This window comes from Antechinus flavipes, chromosome 4, assembly GCF_016432865.1.
Source record: "Antechinus flavipes isolate AdamAnt ecotype Samford, QLD, Australia chromosome 4, AdamAnt_v2, whole genome shotgun sequence".
In the NCBI taxonomy this organism is placed as follows: domain Eukaryota; kingdom Metazoa; phylum Chordata; class Mammalia; order Dasyuromorphia; family Dasyuridae; genus Antechinus; species Antechinus flavipes.
In genome coordinates this window covers 423837370-423860083 of record NC_067401.1, presented here as the reverse complement: position 1 = coordinate 423860083, position 22714 = coordinate 423837370, and the positions used below count along the sequence as shown (strand labels likewise).

At 30.3% G+C, this 22714-nt stretch overlaps 1 protein-coding gene across 1 annotated transcript in view; it reads left to right on the top strand.

Moving 5' to 3' along the window:
- SUCO (SUN domain containing ossification factor) overlaps window positions 1-22714 on the top strand; it is an 84342-nt gene that overhangs the window by 39182 nt on the left and 22446 nt on the right. The window contains exons 4-15 of the mRNA XM_051998943.1: window positions 2401-2555; window positions 4348-4524; window positions 4671-4812; window positions 7524-7647; window positions 9057-9181; window positions 10946-11013; window positions 15444-15551; window positions 16366-16471; window positions 18777-18797; window positions 19054-19109; window positions 19578-19669; window positions 22269-22334. Of these exons, the coding sequence (XP_051854903.1) occupies window positions 2401-2555; window positions 4348-4524; window positions 4671-4812; window positions 7524-7647; window positions 9057-9181; window positions 10946-11013; window positions 15444-15551; window positions 16366-16471; window positions 18777-18797; window positions 19054-19109; window positions 19578-19669; window positions 22269-22334 (1240 nt within the window). The remainder of the gene's footprint in view (window positions 1-2400; window positions 2556-4347; window positions 4525-4670; window positions 4813-7523; window positions 7648-9056; window positions 9182-10945; window positions 11014-15443; window positions 15552-16365; window positions 16472-18776; window positions 18798-19053; window positions 19110-19577; window positions 19670-22268; window positions 22335-22714) is intronic.

The following is a 22714-nucleotide window of genomic DNA, read 5'->3' as shown; positions in this document are numbered from 1 at the left end:
CCCCAATAGTCTCAGCAAAAAAAAAAAAAAAAAAAAAAGTAAAATCTGTTCTCATGAATTATAGAAAAACAGATAATAAGTCAGATTTGGCCTGTGATAGTTTGCCAATTCCTATTTTAGCCTATGCAAAGTATAGTATAGAACTCTTTCTTAGTTCTGGATGCTGTGATGTTTAATATAATTTAAGATTACATTGCAATTCTTGACTGACATATAACACCTGTTAATTCATGTCTAACTTGAAATCAGCTAAAACCCTAAATTTTATTCAGACAAACTGCTATTTATGATCCTCTCAACTTACAATTGTGAACTTGGTTTTTTTGACCTGTACATAATTAAATATTTCTATTAAATTTCATTTTTAATTCAGTCTGGTATTCATAAGATTTTTTTTTTTTTTTTTTACTCCTCATGCCATACTTCAGTATGTTAGGTTATTTGTCTGTTTTGTGTCATCTGTAAATTGTCAAAGGCTATGTGATTATTCAACTTAATGATAAATCTTTGAGTACTTGAATGGAGACTTCCTTCCAAATTGATAATGAAAGAGTGATTATTATTTTGGAGGTCTAATTATTTTTCTGGTTCCTTCCATTTCCGCCATTATACCCCTTAAGAGAAGCAGTCCAGTCCTATGTGAATTCTTTCTGCTTCTCTAATGATGGTAGCAGTATCAGAAAAGTGAAATGTTAAGAAACACGTCGTTTTTATATTTTCTGCGTAAAGTAACTTTTGGAACTCTTAGTTGTGTCATGATCATTGTGTCATGACCAGTGAGTCATATAGGAACTGAATCACATCAATTTTGACATTCAAATGAAATCAAGGAGAGATACATAACATTGTAATGAAATGTAAAGATGTCTTACAAACTCTCTTTGGAGAGGCAAAGAGAAATGGACAAGGTTATATCTGTTGCTTAAAAACAGCAAGAAACATCATTTCATGGGTTACTTCTTCCTGAAAGAATTGTAGTTCTTTCAAAAAGACCGCTATGAAGATAATTATAATTTGTGTATCAGCATTTATTGCAGTAGATGAGATTATAGAAAATTTTTGCAAGGAACTTTGAAACAAATTAACATTGCATTTTAATAACAAGTTTAATGATAAATATGAGCATTAGGTCAGCATATAAAAAAAGGGTTAGAAAATATGACCAAGAAATGAAAAAGGCAAAACAATTTCCAGAAGTCTTATCTGGCCTGTAGATCATGAATCCTTTTCTTCAAAAAGAGAATCAAGAGGTAGTTGATATGAGCAGTTCTGAATAATATTGCAAACAATAAAATTTGGATTATACTTTAAGAAAGGAGAAATAATTATTGCTAATATCAAAGTACTTCTGAATCAGTTTCCTTATGTACAGTATATCAGTTTACTGAGAGATCTGAATCTGTACTTAATCAATAGAAAGAGTAAAAATGAAAATGAGAGTACCTTGACATTTGTGACTTAGGACTAAATTATTACAGTCAGAATAGTGTTCAATCAAAAAACTAATCTCCCACCTTTTTTTTTCCCTTTTATTTTCATTCTTCTTCTTTTTTTTTTTTTTTGAACATTCGGGGTAAGAACAATAAATTTGCTATGCTTTTACTCTAATGTAACACAAAGCCATTAGTATGAGTAACTGAATTTTAAATGATTCTTTCATTCTCAAAAGTTATCTTTGTAATTAAAGATAGTAAATGTAAAGTTTAGAGTTGTAAGTTAATTTAAATGCTTTTGAGTATTTTTTTATATTAAACACATTTTTTCAATTAACAAGTATTTTCTCTACCTTTCCCACTCCTCAAAACCTTATTTTTTACAAATAAGGAAATTGAGGCAGAATTTACATAGGATATGACAAGTATACTGTGCTGTTCAGACATCTTATATGTGGGCCGTAATGTTCATTTCTTGGTTTTGACAAATTAGGGTTCAAGCAGAGGATTGTAGTGCACTCTAAATAATTTGTAAGCAAGGATAATTTTATAAGGTGATTGGTTGTAACACCATCTCTTTCTCCACCCCTCACCATATTCACTTCCATTTTGTAGTACTTTGCAGAGAAATCATTCAATAAATATTGTTTTGCTAAGAGGAAATTCTTCACTATAGATTAGAGAAAATTAAATGGGACAGTTGGCAAAGTAGAAATAGTGCAGGATTTTTTTTTGTTAATTTACAATTTTGAAAATGTGTAATGTGAAAATAAGTAGAATGCGAAATTAAATACAAAGATTTAAATAGGCTGGTAAAGTGGAAAAGAAGAATGTTTTTGATGGGAAAAATACTTTTATGAATATTGTCAGCCCAGAAAATATTCTCCATAAAAATCTATTAAGGATAAATAAAATGACAATTAACATTGTGATTTTATATAAATAATATATATTTTTTTTGAAACAGGATACACAGTCCAGGATTTTAAGTTCACCTGTAGTTGAGACACTCCCATCAATTGACATCAATGGAGATTCTTCTAGTATAGCTGCAAATATTGAAAATGTTGAGAATATTTCTACCTCATCTACCTCAGAGATCACTCCAGTCTCAAAACCTAAGTATAACTAATTTAATTTTTTTTCTTGATCAATAAAGATAAAATCTTTTTTTTATATATGAAACAATCTTATCCACAAATTTAATTTAGGCAAATAATACCAGTCTTTTCTTTATCTTTTGATTTTCTAATAATTTGAAAAATTAGATATTCAAATGAAAGTGAGAAGTCCCCTAAAAGAAATATAGTGAATAATCTCTTTACTGTAGTTTTTAGAATTTGTAAATTACCTTGGTCAGTTCTATTAAATACCATTGCTGTACTCCTATATATTTTCAGTCTTTCTCCAATATTCCAATCCTATAAATGTTTTCAATATTATTTTGTTTTAAGATTGCATTAATTTTGGTAATGCTAAAACATTTCCCCCTTTTTTCTGTTTCTCATACCATATGCATTTTTTTAAAGGTATCATTCTAGCAGTACCTTTAAGGAGAAATAAAAAAAAAATTATGTAAGACATGGTCCTAGACTCAAGGACTTTATAATTAGCTGTACTGAAGCAAAATGGATATAACGGAAATAGATTTTGGAGTCAGAAAAATCTGAGTTTGAAATTCAGCTATTGACAAACTTATTAGCATGACCTTGCTAATGACCTTAACTACCCTGATCATTAGCTTTCTTATCCATGAAATGGGGCTAAAGTACTGATAGTAACTACCTCACAAGATAATTATAAGAATCAAATGAGATGATGTATGTCAAGTGTTTTGCACATTTGAGATATTTTTATTGCTACTGCATAGAGTGCTAGTCTGAGACACATCAGGTTTTAAATTCCACATCTATCAGTTTCTGGCTATGAGTCTTTGAGCAAGTCATTTAAATGTCTTAGTGGCCTATACATCTTTTTTTTTTTTTTTTCCCCTGAGGCAATTGGGGTTAAGTGACTTGCCCAGAGTCATACAGCCAGGAAGTATTAAATATCTGAGATCAGATTTGAACTGGGGTCCTCCTGACTTCAGGGCTGGTGTTCTATCCACTGCGCCACTTAGCTGCCCTCCTACATAACTTTCTAGGACCTTAAGTTTCAGAGACGGTGTAGTCCTTTATGGGAAAGAATGTTTCCTTATTTCCCTGTATATGTCTTTGTAATGACAGATTTGTTACTGTTCCTTTGTCTATCCTGCCATCATCTTTACCAATCATCATCATCATCATCAGAAAACACATATATATGTATAATAAAGATTTTTTATAGAAGTAGTAAATCTAAAGTCTTTTCCTACAAATAATACTAGATTTAATTATCCTTTGTTCTTCCCAAGAAATTAAATTTAGGACCTTTACTATTCTAAAAATAAAAATCTGAAATGCTTTAAAAACTTTAGTGTTATTTTATAAAATGATAGGTGATTTCTCCTCTTATAGCAAGTTTAGCACAATAAAATTTTACTGATATAGAAATAAAAACATGGACAATCCAAAGTTAATTAGTACACATAATATATCAGATTGCTTATTGCCAATATGATGTCTATGGAAATTAGATTATTTTAATTATAGTTTTTCTTTTAAAATACTTGTTTGTGAAATTTGTAGCAAGAAAAGACATTAACAAACTAAATTTAGAATCAGTTTTTGTATGAATTAAAACAAGGAAATATATTTGTATTTATTCTAGAAAATGCTGGATAAGAATACTTGAATAATTATTTGATTCAAACATTTTCTTTCTCACATCTCTTGCCTTTAGTTATAGCATTGTGCTAGACACATTTGTATTTTCAAATGGTTTTGTCTTTTTTAATAATCAGAATATTTTTGTTTTTATTTTTCTCTAACTTCAGTGAAATAGAAAATTCCAGTGCTGATATCCCACTTTCTACTTTGACTGAAATTGAGCAGTCTGAAGCTGACTGTACTATTGATGGGAGCCTTTATTCAGACCCCCACGTTGAAAAACATGGGACTCTTGGTTTAGACCATCATGTTGAGCATTCAGCTTTTGTTGGTACACCAGAAAGGTGAGTATGGAAAGTTGTACTTTATTTGCTATTTTTATTGTTAAAAACTTGGTCATTTTAATATATTTGTTTCATGGTTAGATTGCAAGGTATATGATTCAGCTCATATTTGTCTCTTAAAATTTGTTTTGCTTTCATATATATAGTCTTGTTGGTCAGCATATAGAAAATGCTTCCTCTTCACAAGACAAAGGAATAACTAAATCAGAATTTGAATCAGTTTCAACAAGTGAGCAAGATGTGGATCATCAAAAATCTGCATTAAATGCTTCAGAGAACTTAAAAGAGGTAAGTGAAATCTTTGTCCCGTAATACATTGATGTGTCTGGTGTATTTTTGATGGTATTCAGCTTTTATAAACATCAAGTAACTTTGTTGCCACATGTTTGGTGAAAGAGAATTGGTTGACAGATCTCTTAGGCCACTGAGACTCTAAAGGATAAGTTTGTTTTTGCATTGTGTTATAGAGTACTTTCAAAGTTAACAGTTCTGACAAACTATATTTTCAGCACGATATAGATAACAAAGACAATAGCTTATTCTTATCTTTGTTTATTGCCACTCACAGTCGGTACTAACTTTGTAGATATTTACTCAGTAGGTAATACTCGGTAGATATTTATTGAATTGAAGTTCCTTGACATTTATTTATTAATTTTCCACAAGATAAGTAGTTACCTTTATCAAGATAGAGATTATCTTTTTAAAGGAATCACTAATTGTATATATACCTTTCTACACTCTTATAATTCACTAGTATTAATAGGAAATTTTTTTTAAATTTTATTTTTCAAGCATTTAATATCCCTTCCTTACTTTGCAATCCCATATTTGAACACTAATGTCAGACTGCCTGGTTTTCTTTTTTGTTATAGGTTCTTAGAAGGGAGTGGTCACCTCCTGTCATTATTTCCTCATCCCCCAGTCCCTCCATTTTTAAAGGACAGAAAGTACTGTTTTGGGTTTTGCTTTTTTTTTTATTACAAGGATGAAGTTATCCTTAAATTTAATTACTCTGAAGGGGAAAAGGGAGAATGGTTACCACAGAGGACTGAGAATCTGACAGTCTTCATCATCCAGTTTATTGTTCTCTGCATTGTTACTCTTACAGACCCTTTAATCCATTTCCTCTTTCTGTTGACATGATTTGTATTATACTCAGATAACATGGTTAATCTTTCTGACTTTTGACCTTCACTTGGATATTATATCTATATTTCCTTCCTCTATTTCTTTGATTTCTTCATTAGTGTTTTCATTTTTTTTTTTTTTTTTGAAGGTGAGGGAGAATCCAAACCTGGGATTTAATTGGTATATTTGAGAAATTTACCTGTACTACATATAGGCAACTGTTTTGTAACTTAGTCTTAAAGAATTGCCTAAGGGTCCTGCAACTAAGCAACTTAGCCAAGATCTCAAAGGCAGTATGTTAGAGGCAACTTTTGAACCTAGGCTTTCCTGACTCCATCACATTTTCTCTTAGTGTACAATATTATTTAATAGACATATAAGTAACATTTAAAATATAATGCTATTCTTTGAACAGATACGGATAATTTGATTGAATTAGCCAGCTTGATTTGTATACCTTTTATATTTATCTGGTTTTTAAAAGTTAATTAGTTTTTGAAAAACTAAAAATTAGGTAGTGATATTGTTGAATGAGGGCCATGCTTCAATCAGCATCCAAATCTTAATATCAATATTAACTTTACTATATTATCTTTTAAGGTGGTAAATATATTTAATTATGGCAAGTATTCTTTATGTAGTTTCTTCCTCCCTACCCCCCAGCAACTGGTCTCATTAATTTTTTTTTTGTTACCTTTAAAAAAAAGAAAATTTAATAAATGTTTCATTTGTATTAGTTGCCACTGTCTGTATTTGTGATAGGGTTGTTACCATCCTTTACTATTATAATAAACACAGTACTAGAAGTATATAAAATCTTGCAAGAAGGCAAAAATAGATAACCTTTTGTTTTTTTCTTAATAAACCTTTGATAATCCAGAATGATCTAATATTTTCATTAGTATCCTTAGAACTCTAAAATTTAAGACTTATAAAGGGATGACTGAAAATGATCTTTGTATATTTTATAGGGACCCAAATTGCAAAAAGTTGAAGTGATTCACACAAATCCCTACAGCTAGCTGGGATTATAATCCTGGTTCTTATGGTCCTTAGTTTTATGTTCTTTGTCATTTTCTGTTTGCTTCTATTTCAGTCTTACTTTTGAAATTTACTTGAAATTTTACAATGAAATTCTTTTATTAGGAAGATGACTACTATTGGAATTCCCCATATTCGAGAGCCATCAGATATAATTTCATATAGCCATATGATTTTTATTTGTTTTCTCAGCACTGAATATATTTCAAATGTTGAACATGAGAAATCTACTCCTTGAAGTAAAAAAACAAACCAAAAAAAAAACTTCATCCATATTATTTAGGGTCAGTTTAGACTAGTGAAACTGTGTCCTTCATTACTTAATAAAATAGAAAACACTTATAATCTGATCTTCACTGCCTTCTTCCTATGGCCTGCCTTTATAGCAGCTGAACTCTGGTTTTCTTCATCTATTCCATGCTCTAATCAAACTTTATAACTAACTCTTCTTCAGTGTTATACTACCATAGCCCATTTTGGGGTATTTGTTTATTCCTTCCTTATCTTGAAATCTCCATGTCTTTACCCATTGAAATTCTTTAAGACCTATTTCAGGTAACACCTCTTAGAAACCTTCCAATATTCCCCTCAGCTAGATATAATCTTTACTTATATCTTTTGTACCACTCTAGTTGACTGTAGAAAATGTACTTAAGCAATTAAAAAAATTTTGTGGGTATATTTTTATTTAGCCTACTAGGATTTGAGCTTGTGGAGGTCAGAAACTATTATTATTCTTATTATACCCAGTACCTGGAAGAGTACACTATATAATAGGCATTGAATACCTCTTGAAACAAATTTATGTTTGAAATTTTTTTTTTCAGGTACCAGATTATATAAAGGCTGGAGATATTGACCCCACATCTGTAGTAAGCCCCAAAGATCCAGGAGATATTCCAACATTTGATGAATGGAAAAAAAAAGTTATGGAAGTAGAGAAAGAAAAAAGTAAGCAACAGCTTTATTCCCTTTTTGTATGGAGACTATTTAAATATTATATTTTTTTCTCATTCATTACATAAAATGACTAATATTTAAAATAATGTTATGCTTTTAGAAATCTTAATTTTGGAATTACATAAGTACTTCTCTAGCATAAAATTTATTAAATTATTAATTAAACAATGAATCAACATTAATAACAAAAAATCAAGTAAATAAAAAATTAGATTGTTAAAATTTATTAAATTTTATTGGGAATAAAATTTTGAACTATTTCAGAGATGTTACAAACATTTCATCAGGAAGGTTTTTATTTAAAAAAACAGATTCAGACAATAAATTAGGTTTTTTGTGCTTTGCTAAAATCTTATTTAGGAGACGTTGAAATTTGAGTAAGTAATACAGAACATTTTATAAAATCGAGATGTTATACACACATTTATATATAGCATTAGAATTTTTTCTTGTATGCTATGCCATGTTAAGTGTAGATTATATGATCTAGTCATAGATGGACCTGATAGGATTTTGTTATTGTTAAATTTCATTCTAGATATGTTTAGGGTTTTGATTTGTTGTGCCTTCCCCCCCCCCCCCCCCCACTTTGGTAATACAATCAGCATGAATGAGTCTTTGGCATTAGAATCGGGTAGAAGACTGCATTCATTCATTGCGATATATTGTAAGAATAAAAACGATACATGTGTACCCCCATTTGACTAGCTCTTTCTCACTTCACAGTTGTTACTTCCTTGAATCCTTCTTTATCTTTTTCTTATTGAACTCATACTTTGCAGTTTGAATTAACAATAAGATATGGTTTTGATAAAGTTTTGATTTAAATCAGCTAGTCTGAAGTATATTTGTTGTATACATGTGTGTGTATAAAGATTGACTTTCATTGTCAGAGTTATTTTTCTTTTTCCGGCTATGTTGACAGAGTAGAAAGGTGTAAGTGTTAAGTTAAAGAATTCCTTGAAAATTATTGATGTTAAGGTCACACATGTAAACCGCACCATTTCTCATGAGTGAAAGGTTAATATTATACAGAAAGACTATGTCCAATGTTTCCTAGTAGAAAAGTTGAAGAGCTTATATATTAACTCTCTGATAGTAGAATTTGTTTTATTTAAGATAATAATGGCTAGTGTTTATATAGAACCTATCATGGGCTAGACACTGCTAAGAGCTTTACATTCATTTGTTCTAGATAAGAGGTAGGTGCCATTAAATTATTATCATTATAGAGATGAGGAAACTGATGAAAATAGAGGATTAATGATTTGCCCCATAACATAAACCCATCCACTCAACACCCTTTCTATGCCCACTCCCCATAATACATAGGGATTTACATGTATAAGGCTATATGAACTTAGGTCTTCCAGACACCTAATAATGATATTTATCCACAGGTCAGTCAATGCATCCATCTTCCAATGGTGGTCAGCATTCAACCAAGAAGGTCCAGAAAAACAGGAATAATTATGCTTCAGTAGAATGTGGTGCCAAGATATTAGCAGCTAACCCAGAAGCCAAGGTAATCTTTTTGAGAAACTTAAGTTTCTTCAACTTTTAGGTTAAGCTTTTAGAGTAATCAACACAGTTACATGGTTATATGATATTCACTTACTTTTCTACTTTTTATTCCTGTCATGCATTATTACAATCCAAGTCTGTATTGTGTGGCCTAATGTTTTGTTTTTCTTTCTCTCCACTATGTATTTCATTCTTAATTTATGTCTGGAGTGTAAGTCCCACATCACTACCTGCCTCCTATGCACTTTAAACTGAGTATTCAATAGGCATCTCAAACTGAACATGTCAAAAACAGAAAATAGTATCTTTTCTTTCAAACGTTCACCTCTTCTGAACTTTGCTGTTTCTATTTCCCTTAAGTTTATAACCTCAGCATTATTCACTAGTCCCTTCTCTCCTTACTTTACATTTATACTCAGTTATCACATATTGGTATTTTTACCACCTTGCTTTCACATCCCTTTCTCACTATTCACACAAATAGTACTTTTATTCAAGCTGTTGACTCATTTAACTGGACTTTTGCAGTCCCCCCTAATTAGACTCTTATTTTAAATCTCTCTCCTAATTGACATAGAAAATGAGGTTTTTGTAAAAGGTGTTTTTAGCACAGTTCCTGGCATATAATTGGCACTATATAAATGCTTATTGACTTTGTTTTCCTTCCCCATCTTCTCTACAGTTGCCAAAGTGGTTTTCTTTAAGGGCAGGCTCAGATCATGTCATTTAGATTTCAGTAACTTCTATTTGGTTGTTAAGGAAAGCTCTGCAAGCTGCTCACTACTTATCTTTTCAATTTATCATTATTTTCCTTCCCATATTCTGCAGTCTAGTTATGCAACTGTGATTTTGTTATTCCTAATAAACAGCACCCTATTTTCCATCTTTGTGCCTTTATACTGCCTGACTCCTCCCATATTTGCAATACTGTACATTGCTTCTTTCCCTGCCTTATAGAATTGCCTGTAAGACTCCCTTCTGTATGAAACTTATCCATATTTCCTTTGATTGCTAATGCCTTCCTACACTAAATTACATTGTATTTATTTTGCATGTACTTATTTGTATGCACATATATGTATATATTCACGTCTCCCTTGATAAGAGTTTTTTCAGATAGGGACTATCACTTTTTTTTTTTAGTATTTTTATCCTTATCATCAAGGACAATGAGAAACATAAGTGTTTTATAAATATGCTTGTTGACCTATTTGAGTCTCGACTAGTAATTGTATTTCTACATAAGATAATTCTTTTAAAACTATTTTTACATAAGAGTTTAGGATAAAGTGGCAAAGTTTTTTGTTTTCTTTGAAAATTATGATGCCGTACATTTTTGTACAATTATAAGTTATACAAAGGGGTACCTGTTTTGTACCACTACTTGTAAGTGATAATTCCGTATGAGAGTTCAGTGATTTCTTTTTTAAAAGGGGAGGTGACATTATAAGCTGTAATCCTTAATGTCTAAAGGAAATGTGAAATATTATTTCTTTAAATAAAAGCTGGCCCTGAGTTTAAGGAACAAATATTTATGTGTTTCTTTTGAGGTATTTATATAGCCTATTAGTTTTATTTAGTTTCATTATTTTTATAGATTTTAATATGCTTTCTGAGGTTAAACTACTTGAGGAATTAAAATGTGGAAAATTGAGGAGAAATTGAAAATGTGGAAAATCAAGAAATTTATAACTGTTCAAAGATACTTTTTTCTTTATTTTCCTTTTGTAATTCCTTTTGTTATTATTATTTTCTTTTTATATAGAGTACATCTGCAATTCTGATAGAAAACATGGACTTATATATGCTGAATCCATGTAGCACCAAAATTTGGTAAGTTTGAAAAACATAATTATATTTCTTTATAAACAAATTTTTATAGTTTTAGGCCTATCATCAGAGTTAGGCATCTTGGTGATCACAAGGTTTATTCTGGCCAACTATTTCATCTGGTTCCTGATCACATTGCTCATGCAGTCCAACTAAGTCTAGAAAGAGCTGTAGTTGGACAAGCATTTTTCTGCCAGTTGGTATGAAACCACTGTCAGCCCAATATACTGATCTTTTTTTTTTTTTTTTTTTAACTCAAATGCATAACTTATAATGTATAACTTAACAGTTTCTCCTCTTTCCAGAATAGGGAACTGGGTGTATAATTAGGTTGGTTTTCCTAAATTGCTTTTCATGCTTTCAAGTGCGATATAGTATACATGTTAGCTGTTTATTATTATGGCACATATAGTTATTCTTTTTAAGTTACCTGCACATGCTTCCATTTTCTTTAAAATGTGTTTTTTAAATCTAAGTTGGTATATGACTTCAGTGTATATTTTCACTGATTTCTATGGACAATATCCTATTTTCTTTTCTCATTGGAATTACTTCTCTTTGGTCTTCAGAATTTCATTCTTTTGATCTTTCATCTATTCTGTGCTGGCTTTCCTAGAAAAAATAATAGGTCATGACATCTTATCTATATATTTTTTGAAATCTGCCTTCCATGATCTTGTATTTGTTTCAAATTATTCCTGACTTTTTTCTCCTTGTCTTGTCACAAATTCTGAGATAGTGATGGTTTCTTCATTATTGATGAGAATACAGTCCAGAGGATCAGTTTCACTCTTGGCTTTGCTTTTTGAAGAATGAATTTGTTTTCAGGTTTAAAGACTTCGCTAGGGTCTCTTATTTTGTAAGAGGTGTAAATTATTAACATTAGGTTGTTTCTTCATCATTTTCCTTAGTTTATTTAGTGTGCATAAGTAAGTAGAATAAATACGCAGTAAGGGGATAGTGTTTTCAGTTTCAGATGTCTCCTCCATTGCTGAGCATAACCTTTTGTACATAATTGGTACTTAAGTGGTTATTAAAATGAAATTTCTGATGTAAATTATTTTTACTGTAGATTATGCTCCCATTAGAGAAAACGATCATGGGAAGTATATCTTGATATGCATGTGGACTTCTTATCAATGGCATCCTTGGGATATAAACCTAGTAGTGAAATCTCTTGATCAAAGGGTATGGATTTTTTAGTCACTTCATTTGTATAATTCCCATTTGCTTTCCAAAATTGTGTATCACTTCACATCTGTGTCAACAATACAGTATTGTGTCCATCTTTTCATAGCTACTTCCATCTTTTATTATTTTTTGCCAGTTTGCAGGATATGAGATGAAACTGCAGGGTACTTTTGATTTGCATTTCTCATAGAAGTAATTTGGAGCATTCTTTTATATGATTGTTGAAATTATTTTCTTAAATTGTTCATATGCTTTGACTACTTATATTAGGAAATGGCATTTACTCATGTGCATACATACACATATATTGACATATCCATACACATATGCACATGCATATGTACATACATAAGTACATGATATACCACTATTGGAGAAATTTGACCTAAAGATTTTTTTCCCCTATTCAGCCACTTACCTGCTTATCGTTAATATATTAATTTTACTTGCATCAAGGCTTTTTAAAAAAGGAGTTACTCTTTATCTTTGTATATGTATATGTATATGTATATATGTATATGTATATATGTATATATAATTTTTTCCCCCCTTAAACAGGGAATTTTTGGATTTTCTGGTATATTGAATGGTTAGTTGTTGAGTACTTTTGTTTCTGATTCTCTCTCTTCTGTAATCTATTCAATCTCTTTTTTTAAAATAAGCATCAGATAGTTTTCATTGAATTCTTTAGTTATTCATATCTTTTTTCTTATTTCCCTTGATAGTGTAGAGCTTTTCTTTGTCCATTTGAATTGTGTTATCATTTTAATGAATCCTATAAAATATCCCTTTGATAATTTGATTGGTATAGCATTAAAAGTGTAAATTAACTTTTAAGTAGTAATTGTTACTTTTACTGTGTTGTGATAACTGGAAGAATACTACAGTGTTCATTACTAGCAAAGTTCTTTACTTATTTACATTGTATAGCTTTACATTTTTAAGACTTTGTAATTGAAATCTATTCAAGTATTTTGTTCACTCTGGTAATTATGCCTGCTGTAGTTATTTTGAATGGAATTTCCCCTTCTGCTAAGTTCCATCCAATTTTGTTATTACATAGAAATAATGATCATAATCTATATTATATGCTACTAAAAATAGAGGAATATCTCAAAAATACAAACTTTTTAAACTAAGAGAACGCAAAAGAGTTCTTAAATTTCATTTTAAAAAACGGGCTATAGTATAAAACTATCAAAGAAGAAACTTAAGTTTCCTTGTTTTCACAGGATCTATAAACTTTTAAAGACCAAGTGGTACCATTACTTTACAAATTATTCTCAGAAATTGAGAAAGCAAATACCCTGCCAAAGTTCCTTTTACGACATTAATATGGTCCTGATACATAAATTGGAGAAAGTTGAAACACAGGAAAATGAGATATTAGTAATAAAAATGTATATTTATTGAAAAATTTAAAGAAAAAAAAATCCTTTCAGACTACTACGTTTTATCCAAGTAATCATTATAATTCATTATGACCATATTTAGTTTATACCAGAAAGACAAGGATGGTTCAGTATTAGGAAAGCAATTAATATAATAATATTTAAAACAAAAAATATCCAAAATTGCATAATTAAATAAATACAGGAAAAGCCTTTAAAACAATTTATGCTTTAAAAAACACCCCACAATAAGGATTTTTTTAAATATAAAAATTATATAAAATTAAAAGCAAGTATCATATGTAATAGGAATATGCTAGAAGCTTTCTCAGCAAATACAGGAATAAAGCAAGGATACCCATTGTCCTTACTATTATTTAATATCATTCTGGAATGCTAGCAATATCAGTAAGAAAAAGAAAGTTACTGTAGTTAAAGAAGAGCTAAAACTATTCCGTGTTTGTTAATCTTAGAAAATACTAGGGAATTAGCGAATATACTAATTGAGACAATGTTTATTACTTCATATGCTGTATCATTTTGTTTCATTTGTGGGCCCAAATGAGAGTATAAAGTATCCTTAATAAAGTTCCAGTATCTCAGAATAAAGCATTGAATCTCTTATTTTCTTTTCCTTATTTTTTCCTATCACATTTTTTTTTTAAGTGACAATATTCTTTGCTTAAATTTAGCCACTGTCTTTTAAGCACATTTCTTCAGAAGATTGCCTTGCTCATTTTTTTTAAAACCATGGTTTGTTTTTTATTTTACAAGATAAATTATCCTTTAATTCTTATTACTGAACTGGGTTATTTTGCATTGAATATTTTTGAGATCATTGTAGTGATAACCATTTTTAAATTTTCAACAAATTAAATAAATTCATCTTTCAGATTAATGATAAAAATATTAAACAGTAATTCCTAAGACTTAGCATATTTTAAAGTTAGATTTTAGCCATCCATTGTGTCTATTCATTAGCCATATATTGATATCATTAAGTTCCTCTATAATTGTTTGTATATTATTTTACACATTTAAAAAAAATTTTTTTTTTCAGTTGTTTAGACTCTTGAAAGCATCCATGACCCAAGATGGAAGAAACTTATTTGCTGAGAAATTCGAACTTGCTTAGGGTTTCTGAACCACAATATGTTAGTGGTAGGGTCTGAGCTTAGATCTTCCTGACTTTCCTGATTCCCATGTTCCATATTTTTCTGTAATTTTATTATAAGTTCCTGTAGGTTAAGACTATGCTTTTATATTTTATTTTTATTTTTATACGTGTTATCTCAATAATAGCTAAGCATAGAGGAAGTAGTTAGAAGTACTGTCAAATTTTTGTTATAGCAGATAAGACAGATATGTCAAAAATATTTTAAAATACCTTCCAAGAATGTCTTATAGAAATTGTATACATTTTTACATATCTGGAGTTTTGATTAACATTTTCAAGTGGATTAATGGAGTCTGCTTAATTGTGTAAAAATTAATTCTGTAAATAACTGTACACATTTAAATTTGTTTTAAGGAACATTTTCTGGAGTTAGTGCATATATTCCAAGGAAAAAGAAAAAGCATTTTTTTTTCTTCTATGAATTAATGGACTTCATGGAAAAAGAGTTAACGGTTTTTAAAAAAAACTTGGTGAATTAATTCAAGTTTTTGATTAGCTTTAACCTAGTAATTCTCTTCAGTTTGGTTGCTCTAGGTGGTAAAATGACTTGCTAATAAATGTGTACTTAATTGTTTTTTATTCTAAAGAAAAAATTCAAAATTTAAAGCTATTTTAATATATATTGTATTTTGATAATCCTTTCATTCAGATAGTTTCATTTTTTTTTTTAAAAGGTTTGTTATTGAACTCTGTGAGCCAATTCAAGTAAAGCAGTTTGACATTGCTAATTATGAATTATTTTCATCTACTCCTAAAGATTTTCTGGTGTCTATTAGTGACAGGTAAGTTCTTTTAAAACTAAATTGTCACTTTTTACATTGCTTTCCATGGCCAATACCTCATTTTATAAAAAAGTCATAATTATGATTTATTTTGCATAATAAGATTATTTCTAAAGTATATATAAATAGAATTTTTTGTTTTTGCTCAACATTTCTTCTCTTTCCTCTTCTCACATATTCACATATAACACAAAAACCATCTACTCATACATGTATGCTAATGTCATTTTAATGTAATTCAGTAAATTTTATTAAGCACCTTCTGTGTGCCAGCCACTGTTCTAAGTACTGATGATACAAATAAGAAAAGTGTTCTATGCTCAGTTCAGGGAGCTTATTTTCTAATGGGGGAAGACTGCACACAAAAGGAAGTAAGCCTGGTGGTAGTTGAATACCACAGGGTTTGACATCTGTGCAGGTGAAACCAGGCAGAGCTACAGGTAGAGAATAATATGTCCCATGTTTTCTTGACTCTTCCCATCATCGCCTTAATGTCCACAGCCCCTTTTAAATGTACCTAAATTTATCTTATCCTCATCCTTTATAGCTATTTGGTAAATTCATATTGTCCAAGAACTATTTCCCCATTAAAGGAACTTTCCAGACTTTGTTATAAGGCAGTGACTACCATACATATACAAAAAGAAGATTTCTAAGACAGAGAAGTTGGCATGATTATACTAAGCTCAATCAGTGTCAGCTTGGATAGAAGAAAAAATTAATGACAAAAACTTGATCTATAGCTCATGACACAATATGCTAAGTAATTATTTGTACTTCCTCCCCCATTTGGGTCGATGTGTATGTTTTCCAGATATCCTACAAGCAAATGGATTAAATTGGGCACTTTTCATGGTAGAGATGAGAGGACTGTCCAGAGTTTCCCTTTAGATGAACAGATGTATGCAAAATACGTCAAGGTAATTATTGGTAATAGAATGTTAAGATTCAGTATACATGACAAAGTATGCAGATATTGATCATTTAATTGAAAAATTATTGCTGTTTTGTGGGCAAGCTGAAAGCACCAAATAAGTTGATTTTGTAATCTCTGAACTTATCAAGGTGGTAAATTAATTTTTATTTTTTTCCAAGGCTGCCTTTTCATAGTTCTGCTTCCTATATCAATATCTGAAAATAATTATCCAAGGAAATTTATTGTGCACCATTGCATAATGCCTATTATCTAAATTGCTCTCAATCTTACTCTTACATATTTTGCTCTTAATCATAGGGAGATGTTTTGTAATCTATTAGGACCTGAAACTTAAGATTCTTGCAATAGCTTAAAAGCAGCAAGATTTTAAAGTGTCTTTTTCTTCCACCTTAATTCTTTAGATATTTGAGTTAGAGGTCACTGGAGCACTATCCTACTGTAATAAGTTAAATGAAATGCTATTGTGTGTGATAATTTCTTAAAAAGGAAAAATATTACATTTAAGCAGGAAGAAATTGTTGCAGAATTCATGGTCTAATGTATACAAATGAAATATGTTAAATGTAGAAATATCATACCTTTGTTGTTCGATATTTCTACATTTAACATATTTCATTTGTATATATTAGACCATGAATTCTGCAACAATTTCTTCCTGCTTAAATGTAATATTTTTCCTTTGTTGTTCAGCTTTAAAGGTGTTTTTTTTTTTTAATGTCCCTTTTTCATTCTTTTCTATTTAAATAAGTAAAATTTAGAAGTTTATTTGAGATAACAACTTTGCATTTTCTCCCCTTTTCTGTCCATAGCTGCAAACTTTGAAATCGCTTGTTATGGCTAATTTAGTGACTTTTTTTTGGAATGGCAGTTGCATTGATTACTTCTACTATTCTTTTAATAATTTATAGCTAGCTGATGATCTTCTGGGGTTTTACTGTTTGCTTAGCATGTATATAATTGGCATCTTCAAAAGGGTAAACTTGTAGTATTCATAGTCATAGCCTAATGTTACTAAGTCTTGTTTTTTTTTTTTTTTTTTTTTAATCTGCTTTGGATATTGTTTTGTAGTAGCAATTCAATTAAAGGAAAGTCTTGATGTGCTTGTTTATTTTCATTGCTTATGTTATTAAATACAAAATTGCATTTTTAGGAACATAAATAATATAGTTTTGTTTTGAATTTACTACCCAAGTTGATTAGTCCTTAAATAGATTTATCCCCTTTTCATTATAGGAAGTTTGGGACATTTTTGATTTTTATCATTTTTGCAGAATGAGTTAGTTACCAATGTTTTTGAGTTATTAGGTCTAAATTGTCAGAACTAGTTACTCTGGTTCTCATTCAGTTTTAATCAGTTTCTTATATTGTATACTTTGTGTAGTATAAAGAACATTGTATTTGGAGTCAGAGCACCTGATTTCAAATCCTACCTCAAATACTGCATTATTCTGCCCTTTTCTGGGCCTCAGTTTTCTGATCTATAAAATGTATTTGAAATTCATAACTTGAAGTCTTTCCAAAAATCTATAATTTTAAGATCACGTTTAATTTTCTTTAACCCACCACAAGTTCTAAATTTGGGAAGCCTGTAAAATTGTTCTTTTAAAACATTTTTTGGTGTGCATTTGTAGTTACATATCTTCCAGTATCACCAATATTTACGATTAGTAAAAGTTTAAAGGGATACTTTTGTTATACTTTATTTTAAAAAAAAGTGGCATTTTATCTTTGACTTTTGTAACTTTGGTTGAGACTGTTTCTTTAAAATAGAATGACAAGTTGTGATGTTAGGACAGCGAACTTTAACACTATATATGTGTATATTTGTGGTATAGCTAATGTAGTAAAAGTAGCTGTTAAGAGACTAGTTATAATTATTTTTCTGTTCTATTAACCGATTAAAATACATTTTCACTTATTTTGTGCAACTAACAAGTATTAATGAGATTTATAAATATATAATTTTTAACAAATATTCTGATCAGTAAAGATCATTTTAGCTAAAGTAACCAAACATTTGAGATTTTAGAAAATGAAATTTTTTTCCTTTGATAAGAGGCATAAAGACATATTGTTAGATTATATTTATAAATAGTAATGATAAAAATAAAAGCTATAGTTTTAAGTTTCTGATCCGAATCTGAGAGTACTACAACTTTATCCATTATAATACATTTCTTTCTATACTTTCTCCATAAAGTGTAATTTAAAAATATTTGAAGTTGCTTTTTAGCATGTTATCTAGACTTTGTACTGATATCTTTTTCTTTTCCTTTCTCTTGCTTCAGATGTTCATCAAATACATAAAGGTTAGCGGCCTTCTCTTTTGGAATGTTGAATGCATAGAGCTTGGTATATTGCAGCTCACCATCTAAATGCATGGCAAATACAAGTTTCCAAGCCTCTCTCTGCCTTCCCCTCTCCCTCTTCCTCTCTCCCACTCTCTCTCTGGGAATGTGTAACTTGTTAAAATATTGAAAGTATAAAACTTGAATCTATTATTTTAAATTGTAATAAGATTGAACATTTCTGGATTTCCATTTTTTAAATACTTTTATTCTTCAGGTGGAGTTGGTATCACATTTTGGATCGGAACACTTTTGTCCATTAAGCCTTATAAGGTACTGTACAAAATACATATTCTGGGAGAAAAGTAAACACTAGGTTTATTTCACAGAGTTTAAAACCTTAAAAATATTTTAAAATTAATTTTAACAATCCTAACACATTTATTTTAACTGAATTATTTAAAGAGAATTCTTTCATATTTGCATATATAGCTATATAGCTATAGATAGATAGTTTAAGTTACACCTAGAATTTTAAGAATTTCATAAAGTTGGAAACATCAAATTAATTTTGGGGTAAGATTTATGTTTTGCTGATTAAATATGATTTGGAAGAAATTTTAGTGTTGGTTTATTCAAAATATTTTAGATTTCAACATATCTTGCATTTTTGTACAGATATGATAATAAAAAACTTGGAAAAGCTTTTTAATTATCAAGAATATGTTCTTAAGCTAATAAAATCTTGTTGGCATCATTATGTAGAAAGTATATGCATACATATGTATCTGATGTTTCTAGGGTATTTGGCACTAGCATGGTTGAAGAATATGAAGAAATTGCTGATTCTCAGTACCAGTCTGAACGACAAGAGTTATTTGATGAGGACTATGGTAAATATAAATGATGCATTTAAGCATTTCGCTCTTTTTGTGGGTAGCCAAGAATTGGAAGATGAGTACATGTCCATCAGTTGGGGAATGGTTGAACAAGCTGTGGTAATCTTCCTGTTCTATAAAAAAGATAAACAAGACTGCGTTAGCACCCAGGATACCTTAGAATCAGCTGGAGTCAGGATAAGCAAAAGTCCTTAGTTTTTATTCTTGGTCTTTAGGGGTAGAAGTGAAAGGGATGGAAGTAGGATCTCCGCAACTACCTTCTTCCTCCTCCACTGCAAAAAGTGACTCTGGCTAGTCTTACTCCACCCTCCTACAATTCCCTCCTACAATTCTCTGTATACATCAATCATCGAGCCAGCACAGGATAGTGGCAAGGGCCATTTTCCAAGCATATGCCCATAGAGTATTGTGCAATCATAGTTAGCCTCAAGTGCTTGCCTGTCTTGACCTCAGTGCATCGACTCAAGAGTTTCAGCCCTCTACAATCAACAATGAAAGATTTGCTTTTTCTCAGTGGTACAGTGATCCAAAAGCAATCCCAATAGGTTTTGGACAGCAAATGCCATCTGCATCCAGAAAAAGAACTAAGGAAACTGAACATAAATCAACACGTGCTATGTTCACTTCTTTTTTCTGTGTTTTTTTTTCTCTCTCCCATGGTTTTTCTCTTTTGCTCTGATTTTTATCTCCAAACATGATTTATAAAGTAATATATATTAAAAATGAATAAATTTACCAGGAAAAATGAAACTAAACCACACAAAACAAAAACACTTTGCTTTTCCTTTAACTTAAAAAAATATTTAGTGATAATGGTTTTTACAGTTTTGGAACATAGTCAAAATGTATGGTTTCAAAATGGCCATTTTTAACATCAGTATAACTGGTGTGTTTTGTTGAATAGTGTTTTTTTTCCCTTGCATATTAAATGTTATTTCTTTACTTCCTTGATTTTCCTTCATGAATTGTGTGTGAGGTGTAGCTAAATTAAGTGGCATGCACAGTCTTATGGCTAGTTAGGACTGCAAGCCTTTAACTCTATCCTCAGTGATGTATTAGGAAACTTAAGTTTAATTGTAAATGCGCTATTTGTAATATTTCATAATTAACTTAGTAACTTTCACTTATCTACTTAACCTCATTGGGGACAGTATTATCTTTATTTACTTATGACATTTATAAATAAAAGGGAATTAAACCAGATGATCTGAAAGCTCCCTTTTAAATTTTAAGTTCTGTAATTATTAAATGCTCCACTGCTTACACATATTTTTGTAACCCCAAAAAGTTTGTTTTTCACTATTCATATCATGGCCTCTACTTGTAATTGTATCCCAAGGTTCTGTTCTGCTTCATCTTCTCTTTTCACTTCACTCTTTTATTACTTGGTGACCTTACTATTTCTTACCAGTTCAGTTAGCATTTCTAAAGATAATCACAGGTCTAACTAACTCTTTTCTTGAGTTTTTCATCTATCTCCAGCTATTTCTTGAATTTTTCAGGCTCAATATCCCATAAATACCAAACTTAAAGTTTTTCACTTTAGAACTTCTTTCTAAACTTACTTCTTTTTGTTAAGGATATCATCTTCCCTGAGAAGTAAGTGCTATTATGACTTCCTTGCTTTACAGATGTGGATATTGAGGCAAATGGAGGTTAAGTGATCTTCAAAATCACACAGTTAATAAGTGACTTGATTTGAATTCAGGTTTTCCTGACTCCAAGCCCAACACAATCTTCTGCATCTTCTAGTTGCTTTCTAGTCACCTAGGATTGCTGTCTCAGCATTATCCTCTACTCTGATTAACTTTATCCCAAACATTTCATCTCTAAACATTCACGAGATCTTATTTCTATCTCTTTATCTCTCCTACCTATCTCTCTTTGTCTCCTTATATTACTATCCTCCTAGTTAGTCCCTTATTACCCTCACTAGATTGTGATCTCCTTGAGGACAGAGCCTGTCTTTTGCCTTTTTTAGGATGAGGTATCCCCACTGTTTAGTACAGTGCCTGGCACTGGTGTTTCTTGGTATACTGGTACTTAGGGAATAGTTACTAAATGACTTTTCATTTGCATTATTGTAATAGTCTACCCTCCATTCTATATTCCACATAGCTACAAAAGTGATTTTCCTAAACTATATATGTTTGGCCATATTACTTTCTTATTCAGTAAACTTTAGTGACATTTTATTGCCTTTAGGATCAAATATTCTTCTCTTTGACTTTGAAATCTCTTTAAGATTTCTTTATTAACTTTACAAGTTAGCTCAAGATTGCCATTCTGGCCTCATATCTTCCTGATAGTTTCCTTACCTTTTCTTCTCTCTCCAGTGATGACGTTCCCTCCCTTCATAATCATGTATTTATTTTATATACATTTATGTATACATGATAGAACATTAGCCTTTTTAATCCAGGGATGGTTTGGTTTTTCTTTTATATTCCCAGAATTTAGCACTGTATTAGCACATAGCAAGTACTTTGGAAATATTTGTATATTTCCCAGTTATTTTATTTTTAGTTTCTGTGTATGACAGTTGTTGGCATGACATAATTTTTATGATGGTGAATTACTTTATTTTAAACAGATTATCCTTTGGATTATGGTACTGGGGAGGACAAATCTTCAAAAAATCTTCTTGGTTCTGCTACAAGTAAGTATTTCTCCTCTGATACTTTGTAATGAGTATTTACCAAATTTTTAATTCTCATTTGGAAATTTCTAACATTTGCTATGACAGTCTCTTGACTCTCTCATATCTGAGGAAAATTGATAGAAGCAAAGTCAATTGAACTTTGAAGAAAATATTATTGGTTAGGATTTTGAGGAGGTCATTGCAATAAATAAGAATGACATGGAATGACAGGGCAAAGTGGAAAAGAGCCCAGAATATTGATATGTCAGTGTATATAAAGGGAAAAAACTGGTCTTAGATGCAAGTGAAGTACCATTATACTAATTGAGTGTAATATGTTTTCCTTTTTTATCATAATTTTGAACGTTGGTCTTGTCTGAAGGACAGCAATTGAATCT